The sequence below is a fragment of the Trichechus manatus genome, unplaced genomic scaffold (genome assembly GCF_000243295.1).
Source record: "Trichechus manatus latirostris isolate Lorelei unplaced genomic scaffold, TriManLat1.0 scaffold00133, whole genome shotgun sequence".
Classification (NCBI taxonomy): Eukaryota; Metazoa; Chordata; class Mammalia; order Sirenia; family Trichechidae; genus Trichechus; species Trichechus manatus.
Genome location: NW_004444069.1, coordinates 2,064,669 through 2,091,683, shown reverse-complemented (window position 1 = coordinate 2,091,683; position 27,015 = coordinate 2,064,669). Strand labels below are relative to the sequence as shown.

The following is a 27,015-nucleotide window of genomic DNA, read 5'->3' as shown; positions in this document are numbered from 1 at the left end:
CCTGGCCTCTGGTTCTTTGGTCTTTCCTAGGCTCAGGGGCAGGAACATCCCTCCCAAACAATGCACTGTCTTCACTCCCCCTTGGGCTTTAGGTAGTGTGTACACCTACCTAGGTAGCAGGGGAGCTGGCCCAGCCCCTTCCTGCTCACAACTCCACCCAAAGCTGGGGACCAGTGAGCTCACCCCAACTCAAACGACCTTAAACCCACTATCTGACTATTGACTCAAGTCACTTATGCTGGACCTCAGTCTCCACACCAGTATAATGGGGCCCACATTCAGGGCCCAGGGTCACTTAGGGAGGTATTGGAGAACCCACTGGTGGGTAATCCACTGAGGACTGTTGGCCGTGCACTGCAAGCGTCTGCGACCGTGCAACCTGGCACTTTGCCTCTCCCCACCCCACTCGACTGTCCCTGCCTTCTTGTTGCACTCCAGGTCGCAGTTAGCGCAGCGCACCGCCTCCGCGCTATTCGCGGAACTGTCCATCAGGAACTGCAGCAGCTGGTCCACCGGCGGGAGTCCGCTGGGGCCCTTCACCACGGTCTGGTGCCTGCGGAGAGCAGGGAGCCAGGATCAGGGAGCCCCTTCCCTGGGCCGCCCCCACCCCTAACCCCCACATTCCAGACTGCGGCTAAAAATAGCGGTGGCAGGTCAAGGCTCTACAGCATCTGGCTTCCGCTATAAATATCTCAGCGCAGGACATTGCTCACCCGGACCTAGTCCCTACCCCCTCCCAGTCCCAGGCGAATCCTCCAAGGCTGTGGGGTTGACGACCTCGGGTGTCAAAGGCAGAAACCGCCCCTCAACACTCTCTCACTGTGTTGGGCAAATTTAGGGTCACTCCCTGGTAACGTGGGCCAGTCGGTTATGTTGACCTAAGTACTTTTGGGGCCCACAAGCGAGTTACTGGGAGGGTCGTGACGCTGTACTGAGAGCCCGTGCTCCCGGCAGCACGGGATCAGGACAAGGGCATTAGCACCCTCCCCCACACCAGCCTACCCCCACACCCCGCCCCTTGGCGTTTTGTAGGAGACCTTGGGGCACTATAGCTCTTTCCAGTCCTCAGTCAACAGCTACGGTAAATTGGGCAGAAGCCTGCGAGTTCTAGGGCAGATAGCGACCGGCTGGGCGCAGCCTCTCCCCGCCGGCTCTGCCCCTAGTCAGTGCCTTGCCCTCCCTGCACCTGGGCCCGGTCCAGGCGAAGCCAGCCTCGGCCTCCGGCAGTAGTCTCTTGCGACTTTTGAGCACTCACTGGCACAGCGGGCAGGTTAGGCGGCCGTCGGAGGCGCGGCCGCGCAGACAGCCGGCGCAGAAGTCGTGGAAGCAGTCCAGCAGGCACGGGCGCTCGTACTGCTCGTGGCACAGCGGGCACACGAGCGGGTGGCCGCTCGCGGCGTCCAGGGCACCCGGGCCCTCCAGGGGCGCGAAGAGGGCTCCCGACATCTGCAGGGATCTCTTGGGACGGCGCTGGGGGCGCGCAAGGGGCCCGGGCGCGTCCGCGGAGCTCCTCCGCCCAAGCGCGGGTCTCTCCTACCAACTTGGTCCGGGTCCGCGGCGCTCCCTCTGCCCGGCAAGGACCGGACAGGGCGACCAACGGTTGGGGCAGGACCCAACGAGGCACCCGCGCTGGGGTCTGATTTGGGCCTGGAGTACTACTCGCACGGAGGGTTGCAGGGTGGCGCGGGGAGGGGCCCCGTTCTGTGACTCCCGCAAAGGCCCAGCTGGGAGCGGGCCGCTTGCGGGAAAATGACGCCCTCCGAGCCTCTCCGGTCCCCCGCGGGAGCTCTGGAAGGTCAGGCCACTAGGGCGGGCAGAAGCTGGCTTGCCTGTGGCCTTGTGAGCCAGGGCACTTACCCCTCCGCCCAGCCTACCCCTATCCCCACCTCTCCTACTTCCTTCACTCCCACCCCAGGAATTCCCTATCCCGCTGTCCTCTGGGTGACCCGCCTCTTGCGCGCTGGGCCGCCGCGTCACTCGAGCGCGGCGCTCGCGTCCCCCTTCCCCAGTGGCACAGTGTCTGTGGGAAGCGCGCTGGAACCTTTACTCCCGCCAAGGCCACAGCATCTCTGCGCCGGAGGAAGGAAGGCAGGGGGGGCGTGGTCCGAGCTGGAGAGGACTGCACCAGGCAAGGGGCAGACACTCAGACTGGACCCCGCCCGGGATGGCAAAGTAGAGCCCAGAGCTGCAGGAGCGCCGGGTAGTGCAGGGTCCCCGGGCTAGATCCGCTCTCTCCCAAGGGATTAGACGGTTGCAGAACCCGGCCGCGCAGCCCCATTTCCTCTACGGCCAATTGGGGGGCGCCAGAGAGCAGCCAACGTCCGTGGGCAGACCGCAGTGCTTGGGAGTTAGGAGTGAGAGGCGCAGGAACCACAGCTCTGCCTTTGGCTGGTGCGGGCTCTTGGCTAAGTTACTGATCCTCTCAGAGCCTCACAGCTGGGGTAAAATAGGGCCTGCCTCCGGATAATGGGATGAGACGTCAATGGAATACGCATGTGCAATGCCGACACGTGCTAAACCAAAAAAGCCAAACACATTTGGGTCGAGTAGATGCCAACTCATAGCGATCCTGTATGGCAGAGTAGAACTACCCCATGGGTTTCCTAGGCTGTAATCTTTACGGGAGCGGATCGCCAGGTTTTTTCTCCCCCGCGGAGCTGCTAGATGGGTTCCAACCGCGGACCTTTCAGTTAGCAACCACTGCCCCACAAGGCCACCCCTCCACCCCCCGCCCCGCACATACTAGGCTCCCAAATAATTAAGCTCCCGCACCCAGCACCAGCCTTTCCAGGAGGGCCCCCTCTGCCGCTCTTGCCTGGCAAAAGCTTGTTTATTCCAATGTTACCTTGTCCTGGTGGCGTAGTAGTTAAGAGCTACGGCTGCTAACCAAAAGGTTGGCAGTTCAAATCCACCAGGCGTGCCTTGGAAGCTCTTTGGGCAGTTCTACTCTGTCCTATAGGGTCGCTATGAGTTGGAATCGACTTGATGGCAACGGGTTTGGTTGGTTTGGTTTTTCCTTTTCCTATCTTCATTCAAGCTTTTTTTTTTTTTTTTACACTGGGTCAATGTTGACTGCTTTCTCCCGTGTATACTGCCCCATGTATACTGCCTATGTTATCCTGAGTTCTGTGAAGGCTGCCCCTGTCTCTGCCCCTCTTGTAATTACAGTCAAGTCCAGAGCCTCACCCACAGAAGGTGCTCAATAAGGGCTCACTGATCAGTTAGGAAAAAAACTGTCTTAGTCATTTAGTGCTGCTGTAACAGAAATACCACAAGTGGATGGCTTTAACAGAGAAATTTTCTCACAGCCTAGTAGGCTACAAGTCCAAATTCAGGGCATCAGCTCCAGAGGACAGCTTTCTCTCTCTGTCGGCTTTGAAGGAAGGTCCTCATCGTCATCAGTCTTCCCCCAGACTAGGAGCTTCTCCGCTCTGCTCCCGGCACTGCTTTCTTGGCAGTTATGAGGTCCCCAACTCTTTGCTTGCTTCCTTTTCTCTCTTGTAAGATAAAAGGTGGTACAGGCCACACCCCAAGGAAACTCCCTTTACATTGGATCAGGGATGTGACCTTAGTAAGGGTGTTACAATCCCACTCTAATCCTCTTTAACAGAAAATTACAATCACAAAATGGAGGGCAACCACACAATACTGGGAATCATGGCCCAGACAATTGATACACACATTTCTGGGGGGACATAATTCAATCCATGACAAAAACTAAGAGATAATACCTGAGCTGAAGAATGAGTACGAGTTTGTCAGGAGGAGAAGGAAGTGAATTCTAAGCAGAAGCTCTGTTTTTTTCAGGGTCCTCCCTAGCCCTGGCTCCATTTGTGTTCCGAGTAACAATAACAACAATGGCTAATGTTTGTTGGCCAAGGTACTATTTAAAGCTCTTTTACTTGTATTAACTCATTTACTCCTGACAACAGCCTTAGGAGGTAGAGAATGTTACCCCTAGTAAGTGGTAGAGCTGGTTTACAAAAGCTGGTGTGTGCTTTGTAAATGGATGATGCATTCATTTCCCTCTGGAGGGGCAGCAGGAGAGGCAAGATGTTTCTGTAGTTGTGTGTTTTTTCAATTTACTCATTAATGTCTTCATCCATTTGACTAGTATTTACTGAGCATCTACGATGGGCTGGATGTTGTACTAGGCACTGGGACACAGAAGGGGACCTGCCAGCCAAGTTGAACCAAGTCCACAAATAAAGACAATTGTGACAGCCTGTGTTAAATGCTATGAAGAAAGTAATGATGTGATGAAGGGCAGCTGGGAGGGGGTGGAGCTGAGGGCCACAATGATAACCATGGGCAGAGGGGTGCATGAAATCCCTGAAGGATGAGAAGAGATCAGACATAAGAAAAGCCAGGAGAAGTTCCAAGCAGAGGGAACAGCAAGTGCAAAATCCCAGAAGTTGGGATAAATGTACAGGAGAGAAAAGAAGACCAGAGATAAGGGCACTCAGGTAAGGAGTGGGGTGAGGGTGGGGTAAGGATGAGCATGGGGTGAGGATGGAGGCCAGAGAAGTGAAGGGTGTGAGAGTAAGGGGGGTGCATGGGGAGGTGGCAAGGATGAGAATGAGATCTAGGGGGTGAGTGTGGAGGGATGAGGGTGAGGGTGAGGGTGGGCTGGTGGTCTTGTAGGAATAAGGGAAGCTTGAAGGTAGGGAGGTGGGGAAGAGGGTAAGGAGTTGACAGTGAGGGTGAAGAGGTGGAGGTAGGGTCCTGAGGGTAAGAGTTGGGGGTTAATGGGGAGAGAGGAGGAGGGGGGTCTTAGGGTGACGGTGGGGGCTTGAAGGTGAGGGTGGTCTACTGGGCACCTGAGACTAGAGATGTCAAGGAGGCCATTGGCTATATGAGTCTAGAGTTCAGGGGCAAGGCAGAGGCTGCACGCATAGACTCGGGGCCATAGTTAAAGGCACCAGGCTGGGTGAGAGCTGCTAGTGTATGTATAGATAAAGATGAGAGGAACTCTGCGCCCTGGGGCACTTCAAGTTCAGGGATGAAGAGGAAGCAGCAAGGAGGAAGAGCAGCCAGGGAGGAAAGAGTAGGACTAAAAGAGCATCCTTCTGGGAGTCCAGGTAAGAAAGTGTTGCAAGGAGGAGGGAGGACTGATGGAGGCAAATGCTGCTAAGAGCTGTAGGAAGAGGGGGATTGAGAACTGGCCATGGTGCTTCGCAGGGGGCAGTGCCTGGTGACCTGGACAAGAGCTGTTCTGGTAGATGGGGGCAAAAGTCTGATGAGAGTGGGTGAAACAGAAAATGGGAGGAGAGAAACTGGAGATAGTGCACAAAGCAGCTCTTTCAAGAAGTATTGTGCAAAGAGATGACAGAAATGGGGTGGTAACTAAAGGGGAATGTCAAGGGTCAAGGGATTTTTTTTTTAAGATGGGAGACGTTAAAAGATGTTTCAGTGGTGATGGAAATAATCCAGAAGAAAGGATAAATTGATGCCTTCATGAGAGGGGTGAGAATTATTGGAGAGATGTATTCAAGTAGGCAAAAGTGTAGGAGATCAATTCCTGGCTGTAGGGGATGGCCTCATTTGGGACCAAGAATGCATCTTCCATAGTAACAGGAGGGAAGGCAGGGTCTGGGGGATAGATGTTGCTGAGTGGTTAGATGTGGAGGTGGGAGTGTCTGAGATGTGAGGAATGGAAGTCAACAGCTGGGCAGGAAGTGTGGGGAGGAGGGGCTGGCAGTCTGCTCAGAGGTGTGAATTAGTTACCTAGGAGAGGATTTGAGGATTGTCAGACAGCCCAGAGGGCTTGCTTGAGTTAGGAATTGTATCAGAGTTCAGGCAGGAGACACTAGTTTTTTAATTGAGATAATTTAATACAAAGATGTTGTCTTAGTTATCTAGTGCTCCTATAATAGAAATACCACAAGTGGGTGGCTTTAACAAACAGAGATTTATTCTCTCACAGTTTAGGAGGCTAGAAGTCCGAATTCAGGACGCTGGTTCTAGGAGAAGGCTTTCTCTCTCTGTTGCTCTGGGGGAAGGTCCTTGTTCCGTGGTTCATGTGGTGTGGCATCTATCTTTCCCCATCTCTGCTTGCCTAATCTGCTCCTTTTATATCTCAAAAGTGATACAACCTACACTAATACTGCCTTATTAGCATAACAAAGAAAACATATTCCCAAATGGGATCATAACCACATGTATAGGGATTACGATTCACAACCCATGTTTTTGGTGGACACAATTCAATCCATAACAGATGTTAACTAGGTAACTGAAGCGGTAGAATAAGAAGGGAACAACTGCAGGAAACGGTTACCACTCCTTAACCAAAAAAGTCAGACCTGTTGCAGTTCAGTCAATTCCAACTCATAGAGACCTCACGTGTTACAGAGTAGAACTGCTCCATAGGGTTTTCTTGGCTGTAATCTTTACAGAAGCAGATCACCAGGCCTTTCTTCTGCAGTTCTGCTGGGTGGGTTCGAACCACCAACCTTTAGGGTAGTAGTCAAGTGCAAACCGTTTGCATCATCTTTACCTATACCACTCCTCGGGTGATATTATTAAAATGTAGAAGCTTGAAGGAGGGGCTGTAGGTAGCTGAAACTCACATCTGAGGAGGAGGAAGTTCTGCTAGGCTGAGCTATTGTCTCCAGGGAGAGGAGCAATCAGGCTGGTTCTGCAGGTTAGAATAACTGTAAACTGGATTCAACTGCTGCTTCTGGAATATTCCAATGGCCACTGCCAGGATGAAAAAGCTAGAGTCGGTGACACAGACAGGAGCAAGAACAAGCAGGAAGAACATGTCTCGTCTTCTTTCTCCAGCTTTGCCATTTCCCCTGTAGCCGCCCCTATTGATATTGAATATAACCCAGAGAGCTGGCAGAGAATTGTGGTTTGCCGAGTCCCCAGCCCCAGCATCTTAACGTCAAGAATAGCAGGGTGGGTTTAGAGCATGGCTGATAACTGACACAGTGGTCCTGAGTTTAAACCTAGACTAGACAGTGTCGTGTGGGTTTCCTCCAATGATTTCTAAGCCCCAATTGGGCATTTACTAGGTAAGTACAATGAAGCCAGGTAAATGGAGTGGAAGGTGAGTGAATACAACAAAGGACCCTGGAATATAATTCCTAATGGGTTGTAGGTCTAGGTGTGAAGACCCTCACTACCCGAAGTGTGGGCTGTGGACCAGCAGCATCAGCATCAACTGGGAACTTGTGAGAAATGGCAGAATCTCACGCCACGGAGACCCCGCTGAGTGGAATCTGTATTTTAACCAGATGTCAAGGTGATTTCTATCTACACACAAGTTTGAGATGCGCTGTTCTCCTTACTGGGAAACCAGAAGGTGGGAGCTGGAATACTAAGAGGTGAGGATCAAAGTGTAGGCTGCTTGAATTTGAGCTGGGGGTGGGGGGCGGAGAGGCAAAGGAGTCCTGATGGCACAGTGGTTAAGAGTTTAGCTGCTAACCCAAAAGGTTGATGGTTCGAATCCACCAGCCACTGGCGCGGGAGAAAGATGTGGCAGTCTGCTTCGGTAAAGATTACTGCCTTGAAAACCCCATGGGGCAGTTCTACTCTGTCCTATAGGGTCGCTATGAGTTGGAATAGACTCGATGGCAGTGAGTTTGGTCACACTGAAGAGATTTGCATTTCTCACGAAGTCTCGGGCGATGCTCCTGCTGGTCCAGCTATAACTAGGAGAGGCAGCACTGAGAGAACAGCCCCTGGGCGTGAGCTTCCTACCTGGGCGCTTGTAGGTAGGAAGAATCGGTAGTAGATGGAGCCACGGCGACTTCGGATTTCCTCGATTTCTCCATGGCTAGAAAGCCCTCCCCTCATCAAGTTAGTGGGTTCGATTAGCATCCCACTATCTTATAATTTGCGGTTGGATGAATTCCCCTGTTATTTTATTTTTCTTTCCAAGAAGTTTAAGAAGTAGAGCCAACCCTTTATTTCTCTCTGGGCTCCTCCACAGCCTTCCTCCCCCCTCTGACCATTCGCAGTGTGCTCGGCCACCGAGCCTCCTTTCTCCCCCTACAACCCCTGCCAGCCGGGGAGGAACGAGTTTTGCATTCAGGAAAAACTAATAGCTCTCTGATAGTACAGAACAGAGCGAGGCCGCGACGATAGAGGGGCGTGGCCAAGCGATTCGTGCTGCCTGAGCCCTGCGTGCTCTGCGCGCTGCGGGCTCTTTGCGTCTGCGTAGTTCACTGAACTCCCTTTCTGCCTCGGCTGCCGCCATGGCACCTGTGGTTAGTATGGCTCCTCGTGAGGCCTCCGCTCGGGAGAGGCACGTGGGCATCGCTGGGCCCAGCTTCTGCCCAGCCTCCCGGGGGACGTCGCTCTGCAGCGTCCGGCCGGGGTTGAGGCAGCAGGACGGCCGGAGCGGGCTAGGGCCGCTGCCGGGCCCAGCACGTTGTGGGCGGGGAGGCCGCGGCCTGAGGCCCGGGAGGGCGATCGGGGAGCTCTCGGCGGCCGCGGCTCGGGCACGCGCTCCTGCCTGGGGCTGGCAGGGAGCTGGAGCGTGGAGGCTGCGGCCTGGGCTGCTCACAGGCACTCGGAGCCGGCGTGAGGCAGCCAGGGTCTGGGCCTGGCTACCTGAGCGGGGGGCAGGGAGGAAGAAGGGGACCTGCCACCCTCGGGAGCCGCGCTTTGGTGGAAATCGTCACCAAAAGGTTGCTCCGTTCGGCCTGATTTCAGAGAGAAGGCCTGGGTTGAGGAGCCTTTTAGTTAGTGTTCTCGGAGGAAATTACTCTCTCAGGGCGCGGTTGTACAGACCCTTTTTGGTGTAGGGCGAAGGTCCCCAATGCTGTTCTCCCTTAGCCAGACTGGCAATGGAATGTGCCGTGGTCGTTCAAGGGTGCTTGAAGAAAGTTGTTTTCCGGTGTTGTTCGCCCCAAGATCTTACCTTTCCCCCGGTGTAGGGGCGCCCTTGTTAACGTCTGCAGTTGCTTTACTCGTTCTGCCTGGGTGGCCTGTTAAATGCTTCTATGCATTTGTATGCCTTTGGTTTAAAACTATGATGGGAGGCATCAAGCCCTTTGTGGGCAGTTCTTTTACTTGCTGATTTTATATTTCCGGATCTAGATCTTAAAGCAGCCCTCTTGGTAGTTATTGGGGAGAGACGTTGTACAAACAAAATCTGTGATTTTTGCAGTAGCTGAATGTTTGAAAAGAAGCCCTGCTGGTGCAACGTTTAAGTGCTGGGTTGCTAATTGAAAATTTCGCGGTTCGAACCCACCAAGCAGCTCCGCAGGAGAAAAACCTGGCAGACTGCTCTTGTAAAGATTACAGCCAAGAAAACCCTATGGGGCAGTTCTGTTCTGTCACATGGGGTTGCTATGAGTGGAAAATCCATGGGACAGCACCTAACAATAACAACAAATGTTTGAAAAGTTGACTCAATTAAAAGCTTTAGATGAAGTTCTTTTAAACATAAGGATGGAGGTAAGATGTGTTCTTGGAAAGAGGTATTTTAATGTTTAGATTCAGCAGAGCTTTTTTAAAGTAAGTACAGATAAGTAGGTTGTACAAATGTACTTTTAATACATTTGTAGAGAAGGTTAACATAAGCTTTTTGGTAAGAGTGAAGAAACTAGAACCTCATAGGATGTGCTGTAACTTGTGTTTTAGAAGTATTAATTCATAGGTTAAATCAAGCAAAAGGCCTGGAGTTGTTGACAGCAGTGTTGTAATCATAACCCAAGTTTTAGCCTGTTGTACAAACTAGGGTGGACAAGCAGCTAGAACACTGCTGTTCTGGTTGCTGCTCCTGAAAAGATGGCTTAAAACAGGCTTAAGAGAGAACAGCTGAAATGCATCAGGACTGGAGTCCGGAGAGTTAGGACAAGTGCTGATTTCAGATTAAAATTGTTTCAGGTGTCCAAGGCATTTGTATGTCTGTGTACTAATCCTGGAATAAAAGAATTGAGCATTCCTTGAAATGTTATTTGGAAATTTTAGGGCAAATAAAAGGTAATCTTTTTTTTGTGGTTCAGAAGCCAACAGACCTTTCTTTATACCCAGAGAGATTGGGGAGGCTGGAAAATTTAAATGACTCAAGAGTGCTAGAGTGATTTTCCCATTAAAAGGGGAACCCTAGGCCCCTAAGCCTTGTAGAGCAGCCTCTTTGGTATCATCCGTTTGCCACTCTTGGGCAGAGCCAGGCTCTTGGTGACCTGCACAGGGATACACCTGTATGGGTTTTGCATTTGTATGGGCTTTTACACTTTGGCATTTTGTTTCTGCTAATTTTGTTTTGACTGGTGGGCCTCATCTTCTGTTATCGTTTGTGTGTTAATCTTAGAAAAAGCTTGTGGCGAAGGGGGGCAAAAAAAAGAAGCAGGTTCTGAAGTTCACGCTTGACTGCACCCACCCTGTAGAAGATGGAATCATGGATGCTGCCAATTTTGTAAGTTACATGTTTGATGCCACTCATTACAGAGTAATAAATCTTCTGAGATACTGTTGAGAAACCCTCTTGTTGTTAGCTGCTGTCAGGTCAGCTCCCGGCTCATGACAACTGGCTCATGACAACAGCGTGCACAACAGAATGAAATGCTACCTGGTCCTGCCCTATCACGGCGATTTGTTGTAGATTAGGCCATTGTGATCCATAGGGTTTTCATTGGCTGATTTTTCGGAAGTAGATCCCCAGGCCTTTCTTCCTAGTCTGTCTTCGTTTGGAAGCTCCACTGAAACCTCTTTAGCATCACAGCAACATGTAAGCCTCCACACACAGACAGGTGGTGGCTGTGCATGAGATGCATTGGCCAGGAATTGAACCCGGGTCTCCCACATGGAAGGTGAGCATTCTACCACTGAACCACCACCGCCCTGTTGAGAAACCCTACTGGAGCACATTTCTGTTTTCAGGCTTATAGACAACTCCATAGTTCTGGCTCTACCATTTAATTCTGGGAGCTTGGTCAAGTTATCTTTTTGTAAGAGTTGCTTTCCTTTGTGTGTGTAACAGGGTTGTGAAGAATAAATGAGATGAGCTTGTAAAGCCTTTCGCATGTTGCCTGGCACATAGGTACTAGAGAATTATCTTTTCTCCCTTTTCTTTAGTTTCCAAAAATAATTTTACTTAAAAGTTACAAAGAAACAGGCAAACTGTTCATTGGGCCCAACACCCCTCTTGCACTTTGGTGTGGGCCTGAGGCTCCTAACAGGGACTGCCTCACTTCTGGGCCTGGCTGCTTGGCCAGAAGCATTGGACAGGTGGCAGCATCTTCTGAGGCTTTCCATTTTAATCAGCATTGGGGTGTCAGTGTGTAGTTTAAAAATTTCTGCTTGCTGACTTGTAAGGAGCTTGGTTCTTTGAGACCATGCCCTCTACTGATTTTTTTGCCCCATTGGCCTTATTCCCCAATATTCTTCGATTTCACTTAAACCTAGAAAAATTAAATAACCTCAGTGCCACATTTTAACTCTGCAACTTGGTTTTGGCATTTTACTCTTTTCCTCTCTAATGGCCATGCCTGGGGAATGCAGACTTCTTTGTATGCTTAAGTCTCCTACATTTACCTCTAGTTTTCAGTCTTCGGAAGTTCAACTATTGCCAAAAAAAACATTAAAAGTTCACTTATGGCCACTAATTATACAGAATGGAATTCAGCTAACCTGTTGTAGTTTATAGATCCCTGGGTGGCACAAGTGGTTTGCATTTGACTACTAACCTAAAGGTTGTCAGTTCAAACCTACCCAGTGGCACCGTGGAAGAAAGACCTGGCGATCTGCTTCCATAATGATTACAGCCAAGAAAACCATATGGAGCAGTTATGCTCTGTAACGGTGGGGTTGTTCTGAGTTGGAATTGACTCGATGGCAATGGGTTTTGATTTTTTCAGTTTATTACCTGTGTCTAGCCTTTTGCATCCCTGTCCTGCAAGAAGTTCCTCAATTGGCTTAGTTCCTTCTCTGTCAAGTCTCTCTATCCAGTACCTTGCTTTCCTCTGGCCTATTCAATTTAGTGTCCATGTGGTGGCCCCATCAGGGTTTTTCCTGCCTCCCTTCCTCTGCATGCCGTGTCCCCCCTCCCCCTCATCTGTGTATGCGATTCTCTTTCCTCCTAGAAGCCTCTTCAGAATAGAAAACTTGAGTCCTTTGTTAATCTAAGATGTAAAAATCAAGATTTCTGATCTAATAACTACTCCATCAGCAGTTAACCTATCATGTATTGGATTTTTAAAGTAGAGAATTGTAGGAGTTTTGAGCTGAAGGGGACTTAGGGTCTGCATACAACGGTGCAGCATTCATTGCAACAACAAAACCCAAAAAAACTTCATTCTTTTTTTGAACAAAGACCCCTGAAGTTCATGGAGGTGAATAACTTGGAGAAGCTCACATGGGGGGTGTGCAGAGTGTTTCTCTCTGGTCTTTTGGGCTGCTGCCCCTTCTGCTCTACCATGCATGTGGTGCCTGAGCAGATCTGTGGGTGGCTTTGCTGCTTCTACTAGGTCAAAAACTTACTTGCTCTGATAGTGCTGAGGACAGTGCTTTGTACTCCTTAAATTTAGAAGTTCCCTGCAGCTTCAGTTGCCTGTTCACTTGTGAAAGTTTGGCCCTGGGTTTCCTGTCTACTCTTCACCCTTTGACCCATCAGTACATTTCCCCCTCCCCTCCCATCTCCCCGAGTCTTCCAGGTAGAGACATATTTGATCTTGTGTGGAAGCAGTGAAGTATATTCATGCGAGAATGTTGTGTTCATATTATATAATATATATATGTAAGGAACTACTGCCATTTTCTACCTACTGTTCTTAGATTTCAGACCTTATATTAATCCTGAAGATTTGCTATTATTTTAAAAAGACTAAATATTTAAATAGACCAATAAACAGCATCATGATAAATGGAGGAAAAAATGCCTCTTTAAAGTTTTAAAAAAACAAAGATGTCATTTTGATGACTAAGGTGCACCTGACTTAAGCCATGGTTTTTTCAGTCACCTCATACATGTGAAGGCTGGACAATGAAAAAGGAAGACAGAAGAATTTATGCATTCAAATTGTGGTGTTGAAGAAAAATATTGACTATACCATGGACTGCCGGAAGAACAAACAAGTCGGTCTTAGAAATACAACCAGATTGCCCCTTAGAAGTGAGGATGGAGAGGCTTTGACTCGCTTACTTTGGACATGTCATTAGAAAAGACCAGACATCATGTTTGGCAAAGTAGAGGGTCAGTGAAAATGAGGGAAACCCTCAGTGAAATGGATTGACACAGTAGCCACGGCACTGAACTCAGACATGCCAATGATCGTGAAGATGGAGTAGGACCGGGCAGAGTTAGGTTCTGTTATATCTAAGGTTGGAGCCGACTCGATGGCAACTAACAACAGCAACAACAAACGTTTTTAAAAGACAACTATTTTTCTTCAGTATTAAAAGTATAAGTTAAAATATTCTGGTGAGATGGGTGAACCTGTGTCTTCACTAATTGGTCAGTTTGGTTTCTACAGGAGCAGTTTCTTCAAGAAAGAATCAAAGTTAATGGGAAAGCTGGTAATCTTGGCGGAGGGGTTGTAACCATCGAAAGAAGCAAGAGCAAGATTACTGTTACCTCCGAGGTGCCTTTTTCCAAAAGGTAAGGGAGATTGTTATTAGCATACATCATAGTACCAAGATTCCCACCCTCCTAAACAGCAGTTTTGCTGCCTATAGAGTAATTTGTTTTGTGGTTATATCTGTTAATTTCTGGAACAGTGCCCAGTACAAAGGCAGTGGATAAATTGATGTTAGAATGGTAATTAAAAGTATTCACCTTTTGGTAGTTTTTTTTCTTTAATTTTGTTTCTCATGGGCTAATTATTTCAAGCCGTAAAGATGCTTAGACATGTTGGAACTGTATTCCTAAAAGTAAAGATTATGCTTCCTTTGCCTCGGTCACAAGAACTTTGATTTCTTTTTTTCTTTCTATAAGTTCTATTATGGCATTGGACTAGGAATCCAGTTTCAGGCTGAATCAGCTCGACAGAACTCCTGTGGCCCCATTTTCCTTCTTTTCAGGATGGAGACAGTAATTCGTTTGTCCTGCTGTCTTACAGGATTGTTTAGAAATGTTTTAATTTCACTGAAGAAATGGACAGGTTTATACGTAGCTCTGGTCCAGGGCCTGGCATATTCTTAAGAGCTTTTATTTATACTAAATCTAGTAGTGAGAATTGTTAAAGGTGTGTTAGGACAAATTGGTTATAATTGCTTTTATTTTTAGCCAAATCAGTCAAAAGATGACTTTAAGCTTATGTGAAGAACACAGTCTGATTGGCTGAGTTATTTGTGTGGAAGGAGAGCTGGTGGAGTAGGAGACGGTGAAACTGAGGGCCTCCAGGGAATACAGGATATCCAACTTGCTGGGTTTTAGCAGGGCCCCTGAAGAAGATTCCATAACCTTTCTGTGGCCTGCATCTAAGCTTACCAGCCTAGCAGGAGAATGTTTTCTAACATGTCTCCAGTTCTCAGAGGTTCATAGGTTTTTTGTTCCTTACCCAGAGGGAAAGGGAAGGAGTGTTAATCTTATAGCTTTCCTTTCCATGGAAATTATGATAGTAGAACATTTTCTGCTTGCCTCTCTGAGCTTCTGCAGGTTTTTACCTAATTTTCCCCCAACATTCTATTATACAAGTTTTCAAACTACCTGAACTTTTGAATTGAAAACCTTACCAAAGGAGAATATGGATGGAACAACCAATTAATTTATTTTTATGTAGGGAAAAGCGGATAGACTTGAACTGAGATCTTCACATCTTTGTGAAGATTACTTTGTTGGTGTAACACTGTTAAACAGTACTCATTTCTTGGAGCTGGGTGAGTGTTGGTATGGTAACATCTGGGTATTTGTTAATATGCCAGGGTCTGCATGGGCATCTCTTTAATCCTCACAACCATCTGAAGAGATGGTAAGAATCCCTATTCATGTTTTATACTCGGGAAAACTGAGGCTTGTGAAGGTTAATTTTCCCAGCAGTGCGTTTGGTTGGCATCATATTCCGTCTTCTCTTTATGGCTTTGGGAAGATACCGGAATAGATAACCCTCAGGGCCTTGGAAGCAAACAGGTGAGAGAAGAAACAAGATTGTTGGGCACAAAAGGCCAGTTTGTGCTTTTATATAAAGAGCAAGTTTTCTAATGAGCAGTTTGCTGTCGGTACTCCTTTAGCTCTCATCCAGGCTGAGGCAGCAATTAGGCAGGTGGATTAAAAGAGCTAAATGCCGTCACTGCAGAGAGCTGGAGTGAGGGCAGGGTGTCTGCAGGGCTGATCGCGGGCATCATGTGGTGGAAGTGAGCCATAAGAAGCAACTTCAGTAGCACAAACCACTGCACAGGGAGGTGTGAAATCAATGGAGTGATGTAGGTGAAGTGCTTGAAGTTCACTGGTAACAGTGATTCCTCGGTTAAGGGTATTAAGGTTGTGCTTAACTGTCAGATTATTACCATGATAGCTTTTCTCCAGTGGTCACTAAAAGCCATTTTATAGGTGTTTGCTGTTAATTGTTTAATGGACAACTGTTACATCTACTTCTGTGTTCTCATTTTTATTGCTAATTTAGAGGCAATGTAACTGATTTCTTCCTGTCAAAGCATTGGCTGTGTATTGTCCATTTTGTTGCCGTTTCTGAAGGACGGGAAAGTTATTTTGAATGAGGGCTTTATAAAAGTTAAAATGTTTCAGAATGCAAGAACACCATCTGTGTAGTGTAGTTCTCAAGTGTCCTTTCTCTGCAGGTATTTGAAATATCTCACCAAAAAATATTTGAAGAAGAATAATCTACGTGATTTGTTGCGCGTAGTTGCTCACAGCAAAGAAAGTTATGAATTACGTTACTTCCAGATTAACCAGGACGAAGAAGAGGAAGAAGATGAGGATTAAAACTCACTTCTCTGGAATATTTTGTATTAGCCCTTGAATAAAACTTGGGAACCAAACAGGTGGCTATCCTTGTATCTCTGCAGTGTGGATTGAACGGAAAACTGGAAATCATAGGGAAAGGGCTTCACTTGGGCTTCACTCACTCATTTGTAATACGGTTTTTTTCCTCCTTGAAAATTTCAGTTCTCAGTATAGTGATACCAAAATAGAAGTGCACAGCCCCTTTAAGGGAACTGATGATGATTTTACATTGACTGGGTAGATAGGGTGTGGAGATGTGAGCTTCAATTAGTCACTATTTTATTTTAAAAATGTGACAGTCAGTTTTTTCTGGTACTTTTTCTCAAAGAGAAAGATTCAGGAATACAAACACGGGGACTCCTGATTCATTCAAAGCAAAGCAAGTGACTTCTTTCTGAGGTTCTCTTCTTGTGGGGAAATGTCTGAGAATAAAGACGCAGCTTTCTGGGGCGTTTGTATTATTTCCTTTTTTTTAATTACAAATTACTCTTGATAAAACTGTTACATGTATGCTCTCTTTTTTTCCTATAGAAATAAAATGTTCTGTAGAACTGCTCCCTAGGAGCCCTGGTGGCACAGGGGTTAAGCGCTCGGCTGCTAACCGAAAGGCCCGTGGTTCAAACCAACCAGCCGCTCCTCGGGAGAAAGATATGGCAGTTCGCGTCCATAAAGATGACAGCCTTGGAAACCCTACTGGGCAGTTCTACCCTGCCCTATAGGGTCACTGTGAGTCAGAATCGACTTGATGGCAGTGGGTTTGGTTTTGGTTTTAGAACTGCTATATATTCTACTGCCCTTCAGAAAAGGGTTTGGAGGGTGACTGTAGAAGTCCCAGGTTTTAAATGAAGTAAATCTCTGTAGAAAAATGAATTTGTAAATCATTCTCCAAGTCTTTGTTTTGCAACAAACTGTCGCTTTGGCATCCAGCAGGGGGAGCTGGAGATGAGCAGTGGAGCTTCCCGCTGTGACTTCCTATATTTTATACTGCAGAGAGCGCTCTAGCCTTTTCACGGAGGGTGGGGCATGAAGAAGTGAGTGGGAAACAATTCACACCAAGGAGATAAGATGGGAATTTCCAGAGTCCCAGGAAACAGTTGCTGCCCTGCCACTTAGGCCAGGACTGGATTTTATGTCAGAAGTAATTCTACAAATTAATGTTAAACAGATCAAACAAACGGGTTCTGCAGGACATTGAGGGAGAAGATGATGCTCACCTCCTTGGGATTATGTTTCCCAGTGCAAAGGGTAGAGAACTGTGAGAGGTTATTAATGAGGTTGTAAAAATGTAATTGCCGACAAAATCAAGAGCATTTGAGAGTGACTTTGAAGAGAGACCCTGCAGAAACGTCTGCATTGTTTTATGATTATGCTGTATAATCATGCTTCTGAAGAGCTTGTCTACAGCTAATTTCCACACCTGAAATTCGTGTGCTCTGCTAGTTGCATAGTTGGAAATTAAATGCTCAAGTCCCACCTCGGCTCCAATTTAACATTTGTTGCTCCTTGGATTGAATTTAACATGTTGAGGCTTTGCGATTTCATTTGTGATAAAGGCTCTACTGTTTTCTACTTTTATGCAGATTTCTTGAAGCAGAATTGTTTGCACATTTCTCCTCTGCCCTCGCAGAAGGCAGGATTTTCTTTCAAATTTAACTGAGGCATCATTTACTTTTTGGCTGTGTATTTCCCTTACCGTGATTCACTTTATTAGCAGGTTTGTGACTTGGGTTTGCACATTTTACTTGTTTGTTGCATTGATGTTCCCATGTAGTAATTCTTAGTTTGGTTGTGAAAAATGAACCCTGAGCTGAAAGTAGCATATATGGTTATTTTTTAAAAACTAAACTTGTCCCAGATTTTAAAACTTGTAATAAAATTGAAGCTCATTGGTTTTTCTATGGTTTTTTGAACTCTTGTAATTGAGGAGTTTTGATTGCATTTTATATTAAAGTGGCTGACACATGGCTACTATTAATTGTGCAAGGCCTTTTTTTTTTTAAAGGATTAGCATGTTAATCTGTTTACGAACAAAAACTTTGTTGTTCGTCTTCGCTAATTAATTGCTGTACCAACAGTCTTCATTAAGTTTGAGAAGAAAATGTGACCTTCTGTTTTCTTCACTTTAGTTGTACTGTTTTTCATGAGATTCTGAAGTTGGTCAAAACTGGGCTTTACACATAGAATTTCTTCAGACCCGGAACCTGGAGTAGAACTTTTCTGATGGGGAACATGTCGTGGGGACTTGAGTTACATTGCACCTGTCACACCAGCTGTGTCTGACCCACCTCTCGGCCAGGTGCCTTTATGTCCGTCTGGCCTCAGGACTTGCCTACCTGATCTGAGCAATGAAGGCACAGAACAGACTGGGTCATAGGGAGCTTCCAGCCGTGATTGAAACTCATAAAAGTAATGCCATAGGAAGTCAGCTGCAGTCTGGTTCTTAGCCGACTGGTCACCGCAAGCACCATCTGTCCCTTCCTGAGTGTGCTGGTATAGCTAAGGCAGTAAGAGATGGATTGACATCCATCAGAACTCAGATCTAGTTGTTTTTAAAGGTTTAATATTTGCTTTCCTTTGAAAAATCTCAGAGGCTTCTCTGCCCCTGTGACCTTTTCAGTGGCGAAGGTATTCTGAGTAGTCTCATCCTCATACCTTTTCAGAAATAGCCCAGTTTTGAAATACACAGCTCCTCTAGTGTATTGGATGTGTCCAGGGAACTGTTAGCCTTGAACCGGCTGGGAATGCCTGTCACTCATCCTAGACCATATGTATGGGGTTGGGGGTTAGGTTTGGAGGAAACCTAAATGTGTTTTTGGCCCCTTTGTTCACCAACAGTGTCATAAACATGAGGGGAAAGGGGGAGTTTGATCAAATCAAAGAATTTTTCAAGACGATCAAAATTACAGAATGTTCTGGGATGTTTTGACCTCAGCCTCTTTGGGGGACACCTGGTTTCTTAGAAGGTGAGAAGGGTCCCAGTGAGGATGTGATGGTGCCTCTGGCAAGATCACTTCAGCTCTTTTCACTTCTCCCTGTTACTAGGGGTCCCCCCGACCAAGGGGACTTGCCCCACAAGCTTATCGGGTTGAATGCCAAGCAGTATAAGGGGGTGGGAGACAAACCTAGGACATGGATCCCTTACGAAAGACAAGTTCAGATTTGGCAAAACCACAGGGGCAGACTTCCCCTTAGGCATCCCTTTGGACAGCATGGAGTTGGCTGGGGTTGAAGCCTGGTGTGTGTGGAGGTACCTGCTGGTGCCCACTAGCTGTCGCTCAGCATAATGGAATAGAAGATAGAATAGCAGGGAACAGCTGAGAGATGCCATGGCGGTGTGAAGTGGGACAGCCACCTGAGCAGGAGGCCTGTGCTCCAGAGGATGGGACAGGCCTGGCCAGAGGTGGCTGAGTCATGGTAACCGGCCTGTATTATTTTTGGTAATGAACTCTGGAGGTTGCTTCTCTTTTAGGAAAGAAAGGAAGAGAGAAAGAGGCTTGGCATGGGGGACTTGATATAGGCAAGGAAGTGCTGAAGGGAAAGGTAGAGGCTACTTTTAAATTATGCCACAGTGGTGCTTAGGAACCCTGGTGGTGCAGTGGTTAAGCGCTTGGCTGCTAACCCACCAGCTGCTCTGCGGGAGAAAGGCCTGGTGATCTGCTACCTTAAAGATTCCAAACCTGTTGCCGTCAAGTCGGTTCTGACTCACAGTGACGCTATAAGACAGAGTAGAACTGTCCTATGGGGTTTCCAAGCAGCAGATGATGGATTCGAACTGCTGATCTTTTGGTTAGCAGCTCTTAACCACTGCCTTGGAAACCCTTTTAGGCATTTCTACTCTGTCATTTAGGGTCACTATGAGACAGAATTGACTGGATGGCAATGCGTTTATTGGTGCTTATTTATCACTGGGAGCCCAAAGCAAGACGTTTTACTGCAGCCATTTTCCTATCTTTGGAATGGATTTGGAATCCCCTCCCCACCCTCCGAGCCTATTTTGGAGCCTTGGTGGCACAGTAGTTAAGCACTTGGCTGCTAACCAAAAGGTCGGCAGTTCAAATCCACAGCTGCTCCTTGGAAACCCTATGGGGCAGTTCTATTTTGTCATATAGGTCGCTATGAGTCAGAATTGACTCGATGGCAATGGGTTTTTTAAGCCTATTCTAGGCAAAGCCAAAACAGTCTGTTAAGGATATGCAGACCAGCTGACTTAAGTAGATAAAATACCACAGCTAGACCCAGAAAAACCCACAACCTGGCTAGGAGTGCCTTTGGACAATCCTCTCTCCCACCCCCCCAAATGGTTTGAATTCAGGTGGTGCAAGGCCCACGTTGAAATAGGCTTCAAGTATGACAGAAGGCCTGGTGCTGCAGAAGGGCACCCTTCCTCTCAGAGGGAACTTCGCCATCGTGTGAGTGATGACATCACCACCGGTTCTGGGGACATGCGTAGTCTGACTTCTGATATACGTTTTTTTTCCTTTGACCTGCATGCCTGGCAGTGAGGGGCTCTAGATGTGAGCACTTCCTGCTCCTAAGAAGGCTAGTGTCATGTCGGGGCATCAGGTGGCCACTATGGGAATATGTTACTGAAGGGACTGTCCTGTTGCAGGACTCGAGGAGTGCCGATAGGAGGAGTTCATGTAACCTGTGCATGGAAGGTGGATATGATTATGTGCAGAAGATCATTTCAACTCTGATCTGGGAAATTTTTTCCCTTGATGCTTTCATAACCAATATATTAAAAAAAAATTGATTTTGAATTGTCACTGAGGTGTAATTACAAGCTCTGTGATCAGCAAACACGAGACTCTTGTCTCCTGAAACTGTAAACTTAAGGAGAGGTTTGTTCTCAGAATTGTAAAGTTTATTGAATTTTCACCTAGTTAGGGATTGCTTTTTTTAAAAATATAATTTATTTTATTTTTGTTGTTATTGTTGAGAAAGTACACAGCAAAACATACACCAATTCAACAATTTCTACGTGTACAATTCAGTGACACTGATGACATTCTTGGTGTTGTGCAACCATTTTCACCCTCCTTTTCTAAGTTGTTCTTCCCCATTAACATAAACTCACTTCCCCCTAAGGTTCCTATTAAATCTTTGGAGTTGATGTTTTCAATTCTATCCAACTTAGATGGACCTTAAAAGAGCATAATGCTTGAGGCAGACATTCTGTACTAGTTAAGCTAAACTATTGTTTAGTTTTAAGAAGACTTCAGGGGGTATTTCTGGTTTAAGGTTTAAAGATTGATTATTTAAGGACAATAGTTTCAGGGGTTCATCCAGCCTCCATGGCTCCAGAAAATCTGAATTCCATGAGAATTTTAAATTCTGTTCTGCTTTTTCCCCCTTTTGATCCAGATTGTTCTACAGAATCTTTGATCAAAATGTTCAGTAATATAGCTGAGCACCATCCAGTTCTTCTGGGCCCATGGCAAAGGAGGTAGTTGTTCATGGAGGCAATTAGCCGCACACTCCATATCCTCCTCCTATTCCTGACTCTCCTTCTTCCTCTGTTGCTCCACGCAAATAGAGACCAATTGTTGTGCCTTGGATGGCCACTTGCAGCCATTTAAGACTCCAGATATTTTGAAATGAACTAGGAGGTAGAAACAGAAGTGCTAAGAACCTTAGTAGGCCAATTAACTGGGATGTCGCATGAAACCATGACCCCAAACCTCCAAACCAGGGAACGAATCCCATGAAGTGTTTGGTTGTAGTGGGATTGCTTTTTAACATCAGGCATTTTGGGTCCCCACCACTCATCTGTCAGTTTGTCATACTGTGGTGACTTGCATGTTGCTGTGATGCTGGAAGCTATGCCACCAGTATTTCAAATACTAGAAGGGTCACCCATGGCGGACATGTTTCAACAGAGCTTCCAGACAAAAATAGACTAGAAAGAAGGACCTGGCGATCTACTTCTAAAAAAAATTGGCCAATGAAAACTTTATGAATAACAGCGAAACATTGCCTGATATAGTGCTGGAAGATGAGCCCCTCAGGTTGGAAGCCACTCAAAATACAACTGGGGAAGAGCTGCCTCCTCAAAGTAGAGTTGACCTGAATGACATGGACAGAGTCAAGCTTTCGGGACCTTCATTTGCTAATGTGACACGACTCAAAATGAGAAGAAACAGCTGCAAACATCCATTAATAATCAGAACATGGAATGTACAAAGTATGAATCTAGGAAAATAGGAAGTTGTCAAAAATGAAATGGAACGTTTGAGAATAGATAATCCTAGGTATTAGTGAAGTGAAATGGACTGGTATTGGCCATTTTGAATTGGACAGTCTTAGGGTCTACTCTGCCAGGAATGACAAATTGAAGAGGAATGTCATCATATTCATTGTCAAAAAGAACATTTCAAGATCTATCCTGAAGTACAACACTGTCAGTGATAGGATAATATCCATAGTCCTACAAGGAAGACCAGTTATTATGACTATTATTCAAATTTTTGCACCAACCACTAATGCCCAAAATGAAGAAATTGAAGATTTTTACCAATTTCTGCAGCTGAAATTGATCAAACATTCAATCAAGAAGCCTTGATAATTACTAGTGATTGGAACGTGAAAGTTGGAAACAAAAAAGAAGGATCAGTAGTTGGAAAATAGGGCCTTGGTGATAGAAATGATGTCAGAGATTGCATAATAGAATTTTGCAAGTCCAATGACCTATTCATTGGAAGTACCTTCTTTCAACAACATAAACAGTGACTATACACGTGGACCTCACCAGATGGAATACACAGGAATCAAATCAACTACATCTGAGGAAAGAGATGATGAAGAAGCTCAATATCATCAGTCAGAACAAGCTAGGCGCTGACTGCAGAACAGACCATCAATTGCTCATATCAAGTTTAAGTTGAAACTGAAGAAAATTAAAACAAGTCCACGAGAGCCAAAGTATGACCTTGAGTATATCACATCTGAATTTAGAGACCATCTCAAGAATAGACTTGACACATTGAACACTAATGACCGAAGACCAGACAAGTTGTAGGATGACATCAAGGACATCATATATGAAGAAAGCAAAAGGTCATTAAAAAGATAGGAAAGAAAGAAAAGACCAAAATGGATATTAGATGCTGAAACTTTTCTTGAACATAGAGCAGCTAAAGTAATGGAAGAAATGATAAAGTAAAGGAGCTAAACAGAAGATTTCAAAGGGTGACTCAAGAAGACAAAGTAAAGTATTATAATGAAATGTGCAAAGAGCTGGAGTTAGAAAACCAAAAGGGAAGAACACACTCTGCATTTCTCATGCTGAAAGAACTGAAGAAAAAATTCAAGCCTCGAGCTGCAATATTGAAGAATTCTACTGGGAAAATATTAAATGACACAGGAAGCATCAAAAGATGATGGAAGGAATACACAGTCATTGTACCAAAAAGAACTGGTCAACATTCAACCATTTCAGGAGGTAGCATACGATCCAAAGCTGATGTCATTGAAGGAAGAAGTCCAAGCTGCACTTAAGGCGTTGGTAAAAAACAGGCTCCACGAATTGAGAGAATACCAACTGAGATGTTTCAACAAATGGATAGAACGCTGGAAGTGCTCACTCATCTATGCCAAGAAATTTGGAAGACAGCTACCTGGCCAGCTGACTGGAAAAGATCTGTATTTGTGCCCATTGCAAAGAAAGGTGATCCAATGGAATGTGGAAATTATCGAACAATATCATTAATATCACATGCAAGTAAAATTTTGCTGAAGATCATTCAAAAGCCATTGCAGGAGTACATCAACAGGGAGCTGCCAGAAATTCAAGCCGGATTCAGAAGAGGATGTGGAATGAGGGATATCATTGCTGATGGATCTTGGCTGAAAGCAGAGAACACCAGAAAGATGTTTACTTGTGTTTTATTGACTATACAAAGGCATTGGACTGTGTGAATCATAACAAATTATGAATAACATTGGGAAGAATAGGAATTCCAGAACATTGTGCTCATGAGGAACCTGTACTTAGACCAAAAGGCAGTCATTCAAACAGAACAAGGGGACACTGTGTGGTTTAAAAATCAGGAAAGGTGTGCATCAGGGTTGTATCCTTTCACCATACCTATTCAATCTGTATGCTGAGCAAATATCCAAGAAGCTGGACTATATGAAGAAGACCGGGACATCAGGATTGGAGGAAGACTCATTAACAACCTGTGATATGCAGATGACACAACCTTGCTTGCCGACAGTGAAGAGGACTTGAAACACCTGATGAAGATCAAAGACTATACAGCCTTCAGTATGGATTACAGCTCAACATACAGAAAACAAAAATCCTCACAACTGGACCAATAAGCAACATTGTGATAAATGGAGAAAAGATTGAAGTTGTCAAGGATTTAATTTTCCTTGGATCCACAATCAACACCCATGGAAGCTGCAGTCAAGAAATCAAATGACATATTGCATTGGGCATATCTGCTGCAAAAGACCTCTTTAAAGTGTTAAAAAAAGCAAAGATGTCACTTTAAGGTCTAAGGTGGGCCTGACCCAGCCATGGTATTTTTTCAATCACTTCATATGCATACAAAAGCTGGACAATGAATAAGGAAGGTGGAAGAAGAATTGATGCCTTTGAATTATGTTGTTGGCAAAGAATATTGAATATACCATGGACTGCCAGAAGAATGAACAAATTTGTCTTGGAAGAAGTACAGCCAGAGTGCTGCTTAGAAGCAAGGATGGCAAGACTTTGTCTCATGTGCTTTGGACATATTATCAGGAGGGACCAGTCCCTGGAGAAGGACATCATACTTGGTAAAGTAGAGGGTCAACAAAAAAGAGCAAGACCCTCCACGAGATGGACTGACACAGTGGCTGCAACAATGGGCTCAAGCATAGCAACAATTGTGGGGATGGTGCAGGACCGGGCAGTGTTTTGTTCTGTTGTAAATAGTGTTGCTGTGAGTCAGAACTGACTCAGTGACACCTAACAGCAACATTTTGGGTCTGATGTGATTAAAATGTACATGTAATAGTTTTACAATAGAGCTCTCCTTTAAAAAATGACTGGGGATTTCTAGTCACATTTGTTTAAAACCTGGCCACCCCAGCTTTTGCTTTGCATGGTTTTTGGTCATTAAGTCGTGTTACCTAGCTGCGATCATCCACAAGAGCCAGGATGGGGAGCGGATTGTGAGAAGCCTTGCCGCTCTGATTTGTTGCCAAATTAAGTAGATGGAACTGCTCTTTCTTGAATGATACCTTGGCTTTCCCAGCTTGGCCTTAGGAATTGGAGCCAAGGTTAATGGGGTGGCTGGGTGGCTAGGGGGCTCTCTGGTGACTGGAAATATTGTAAGGCAGAATTTCTCTAAAATGGGACAGGGTACCTTTGGGAGTGTCTGACCTCATGGAGTCCTTGCCTCAGACAGGTGTTGAGGGATGACTGACGGCTGGACAGTGTTTGCTGGTGCTTAGTTTTTTCCCAGCTGGTTAACTTTCAGGAAGACGGGCAGCTCTGAAAGAGTCAAGACGGGAAAAGGCAGGCCTGCTAAAAAGCCTCAGTGCTTTGGGGCTTCCCCGGCTGGCTGATCAGTGATGTGCAGAACCACCTTAACCTGGGAGCAGCCCTTTGGTTCTGAGCCGGTCTCCCCGCTGGCTTCCCTTCCCCTTGCAGCCGACCACACAGGGCTGACTCAACATCTCCATCTACAGTGTGGTTTAAAAATGATCCGGGGGATGCCGGGGACTCTCAGCACCCTGCCCTTGGGGCCTGGGAATGAAGGAAGAAGAGCTTTTGTTTTGGGCTTGCTGGTGATTAATATGAATGGAAGGAGAGCTCTTTCCAAACCTTCCCAGACCATTGCCTTGTGCCGGCACTTGAAGTCCAGTAGCTTGGGTTATGGCTGCCCCCCCAAGAGGTCTTGCTCTGGCCGCTCTAAGTCGATCTGGCACCACTCTAATGATTCTCCAGAGGCACGGAGACACTCGCTGGGTAAATGCTGGCCACATGCGGCAGGTGCTCAATCAAGACGGGAGGGGTGGTGCTAGAGAGGGGACCTCTTTCCCCTGGGTGTTGCCGACTTCCCAAGTCAGGTAGATGCGGGTGCCTGGCAGCAGATGGGACCTGCAGTGTCTGGATGTGTCTGGTCAAGGGAGTGAGGGTGCCGCCCTTCCGTGGCCCTTCGGGGTTAGAGAGCTGGCGATCCTACCGGCCAGGAAACTTCTGCGTTCCTAAAGCAGCTTCCAGACTCAGCTCCTAGCTGCCACCCAGACTGAAGGTGGTCATTTAAAATTCCAGTCTTGCTCCCGAGGGCTTTGGCCTCCATCTTCATCTTTAATAACCAAGCGCAGACGCAGGGGCGACTTCCCGCTCCGCGACAGGTGTCGCTTCTGAGCGGGAGTTTTGGGCACAGAGGACGAAGATCTGCACTACCCCAGGGGTCTGGATGTGTTTCAACTGGACTCAGCCAGGAGGGCACGATTTGGAGACGGGCGCGTGGGCGGTTGGGCGGGGTGCTGTGGGGTGAGGGAGGAGCCAGCCTGAGCAGATTTTTCTGGAGGAATCAGACCCACTGCCTCTGGAACGTTGCTTCCCCAAGTGCAAGACACGTTTTTCTTCTAATCATCTCTCAAAAGGGGGTCAGAAGCGTGTTGAGACCGAGCTAGGTGCGGCGCTGTGAGGGTCCCGGTGCATGTGAGTGGCGTGGGGGAGCTCCCTGCACGACGCCCTGGAAACCCCGCCTCCGCGCCACTGGGGACTCAGGGCAGAGAGCCTCCTCGGGCGGGGGTGGCGGCGACTGGCCCTGTCCGGGTGCACTGGGCAGTGTCCCCGCCTCCCCCCGGGCCTGGGCTCGCCCAGGTGCCAACTGCCCTCAGGCCGTCGGGTCTTCGGGCGCGCGGGCGCCTCGACGGCTCCCCCTGCCGGAGTGCCCTGTCCCCACCCTCTACCCGGCGGCTCCGGACTAGTCCCCCCAACTTGGTCTCTGCTGTTAACTAGTCGCGCTGCCGGAACGATGGGATGGGGTTGCCACAGCAACCAGACTGGACGTCACAATCCGGGCGTGTGTGCCGCCCCCCCGCCGTGCCGCCGGCGCTGCCGCCGCCACCCCTCGGCAGGCTGCTGTGGGACTGGGCTGCGGGGCGCGGTGGGCGGAGCAGCCCGGGCTTTGCGGGGAGCACGGCTCAGG

General features: G+C 47.0%; 2 protein-coding genes across 3 annotated transcripts in view; one reads left to right on the top strand and one right to left on the bottom strand.

Moving 5' to 3' along the window:
* The window catches only part of RNF207 (ring finger protein 207), a 12,371-nt gene extending 10,925 nt beyond the window's left edge, over nt 1–1,446 (bottom strand). The window contains exons 1-2 of the mRNA XM_004385108.1: nt 1,256–1,446; nt 421–553 (exon numbers count right to left, since the gene is read on the bottom strand). Of these exons, the coding sequence (XP_004385165.1) occupies nt 421–553; nt 1,256–1,446 (324 nt within the window). The remainder of the gene's footprint in view (nt 1–420; nt 554–1,255) is intronic.
* A 6,704-nt stretch (nt 1,447–8,150) lies between these two features.
* Nucleotides 8,151–15,894, top strand: RPL22 (ribosomal protein L22). Of its 2 annotated transcripts, none has more exons than XM_004385107.2 (4): nt 8,151–8,216; nt 10,271–10,375; nt 13,431–13,555; nt 15,694–15,894. In XM_004385107.2, exons 1-4 carry the CDS (start codon nt 8,205–8,207, stop codon nt 15,836–15,838), a joined length of 387 nt encoding a protein of 128 aa, XP_004385164.1. In that variant the 5' UTR covers nt 8,151–8,204; the 3' UTR covers nt 15,839–15,894. The 2 variants fall into 2 exon arrangements, with proteins under 2 accessions (XP_004385164.1, XP_023595137.1); XM_023739369.1 differs by lacking the exon at nt 8,151–8,216 and adding an exon at nt 8,759–9,411.
* The last annotated feature ends 11,121 nt before the right edge of the window (nt 15,895–27,015 follow it).

Coding starts and splice junctions, on each gene's coding strand:
- RPL22 (XM_023739369.1), top strand. CDS start 9,349: ATGTTTGAAAAGTTGACTCAATTAAAAGCTTTAGATGAAGTTCTTTTA. Junction 9,412..10,270: donor TTTTAAACATAAGGATGGAG/GTAAGATGTGTT, acceptor TGTTAATCTTAG/AAAAAGCTTGTGGCGAAGGG. Junction 13,556..15,693: donor GAGGTGCCTTTTTCCAAAAG/GTAAGGGAGATT, acceptor CTTTCTCTGCAG/GTATTTGAAATATCTCACCA.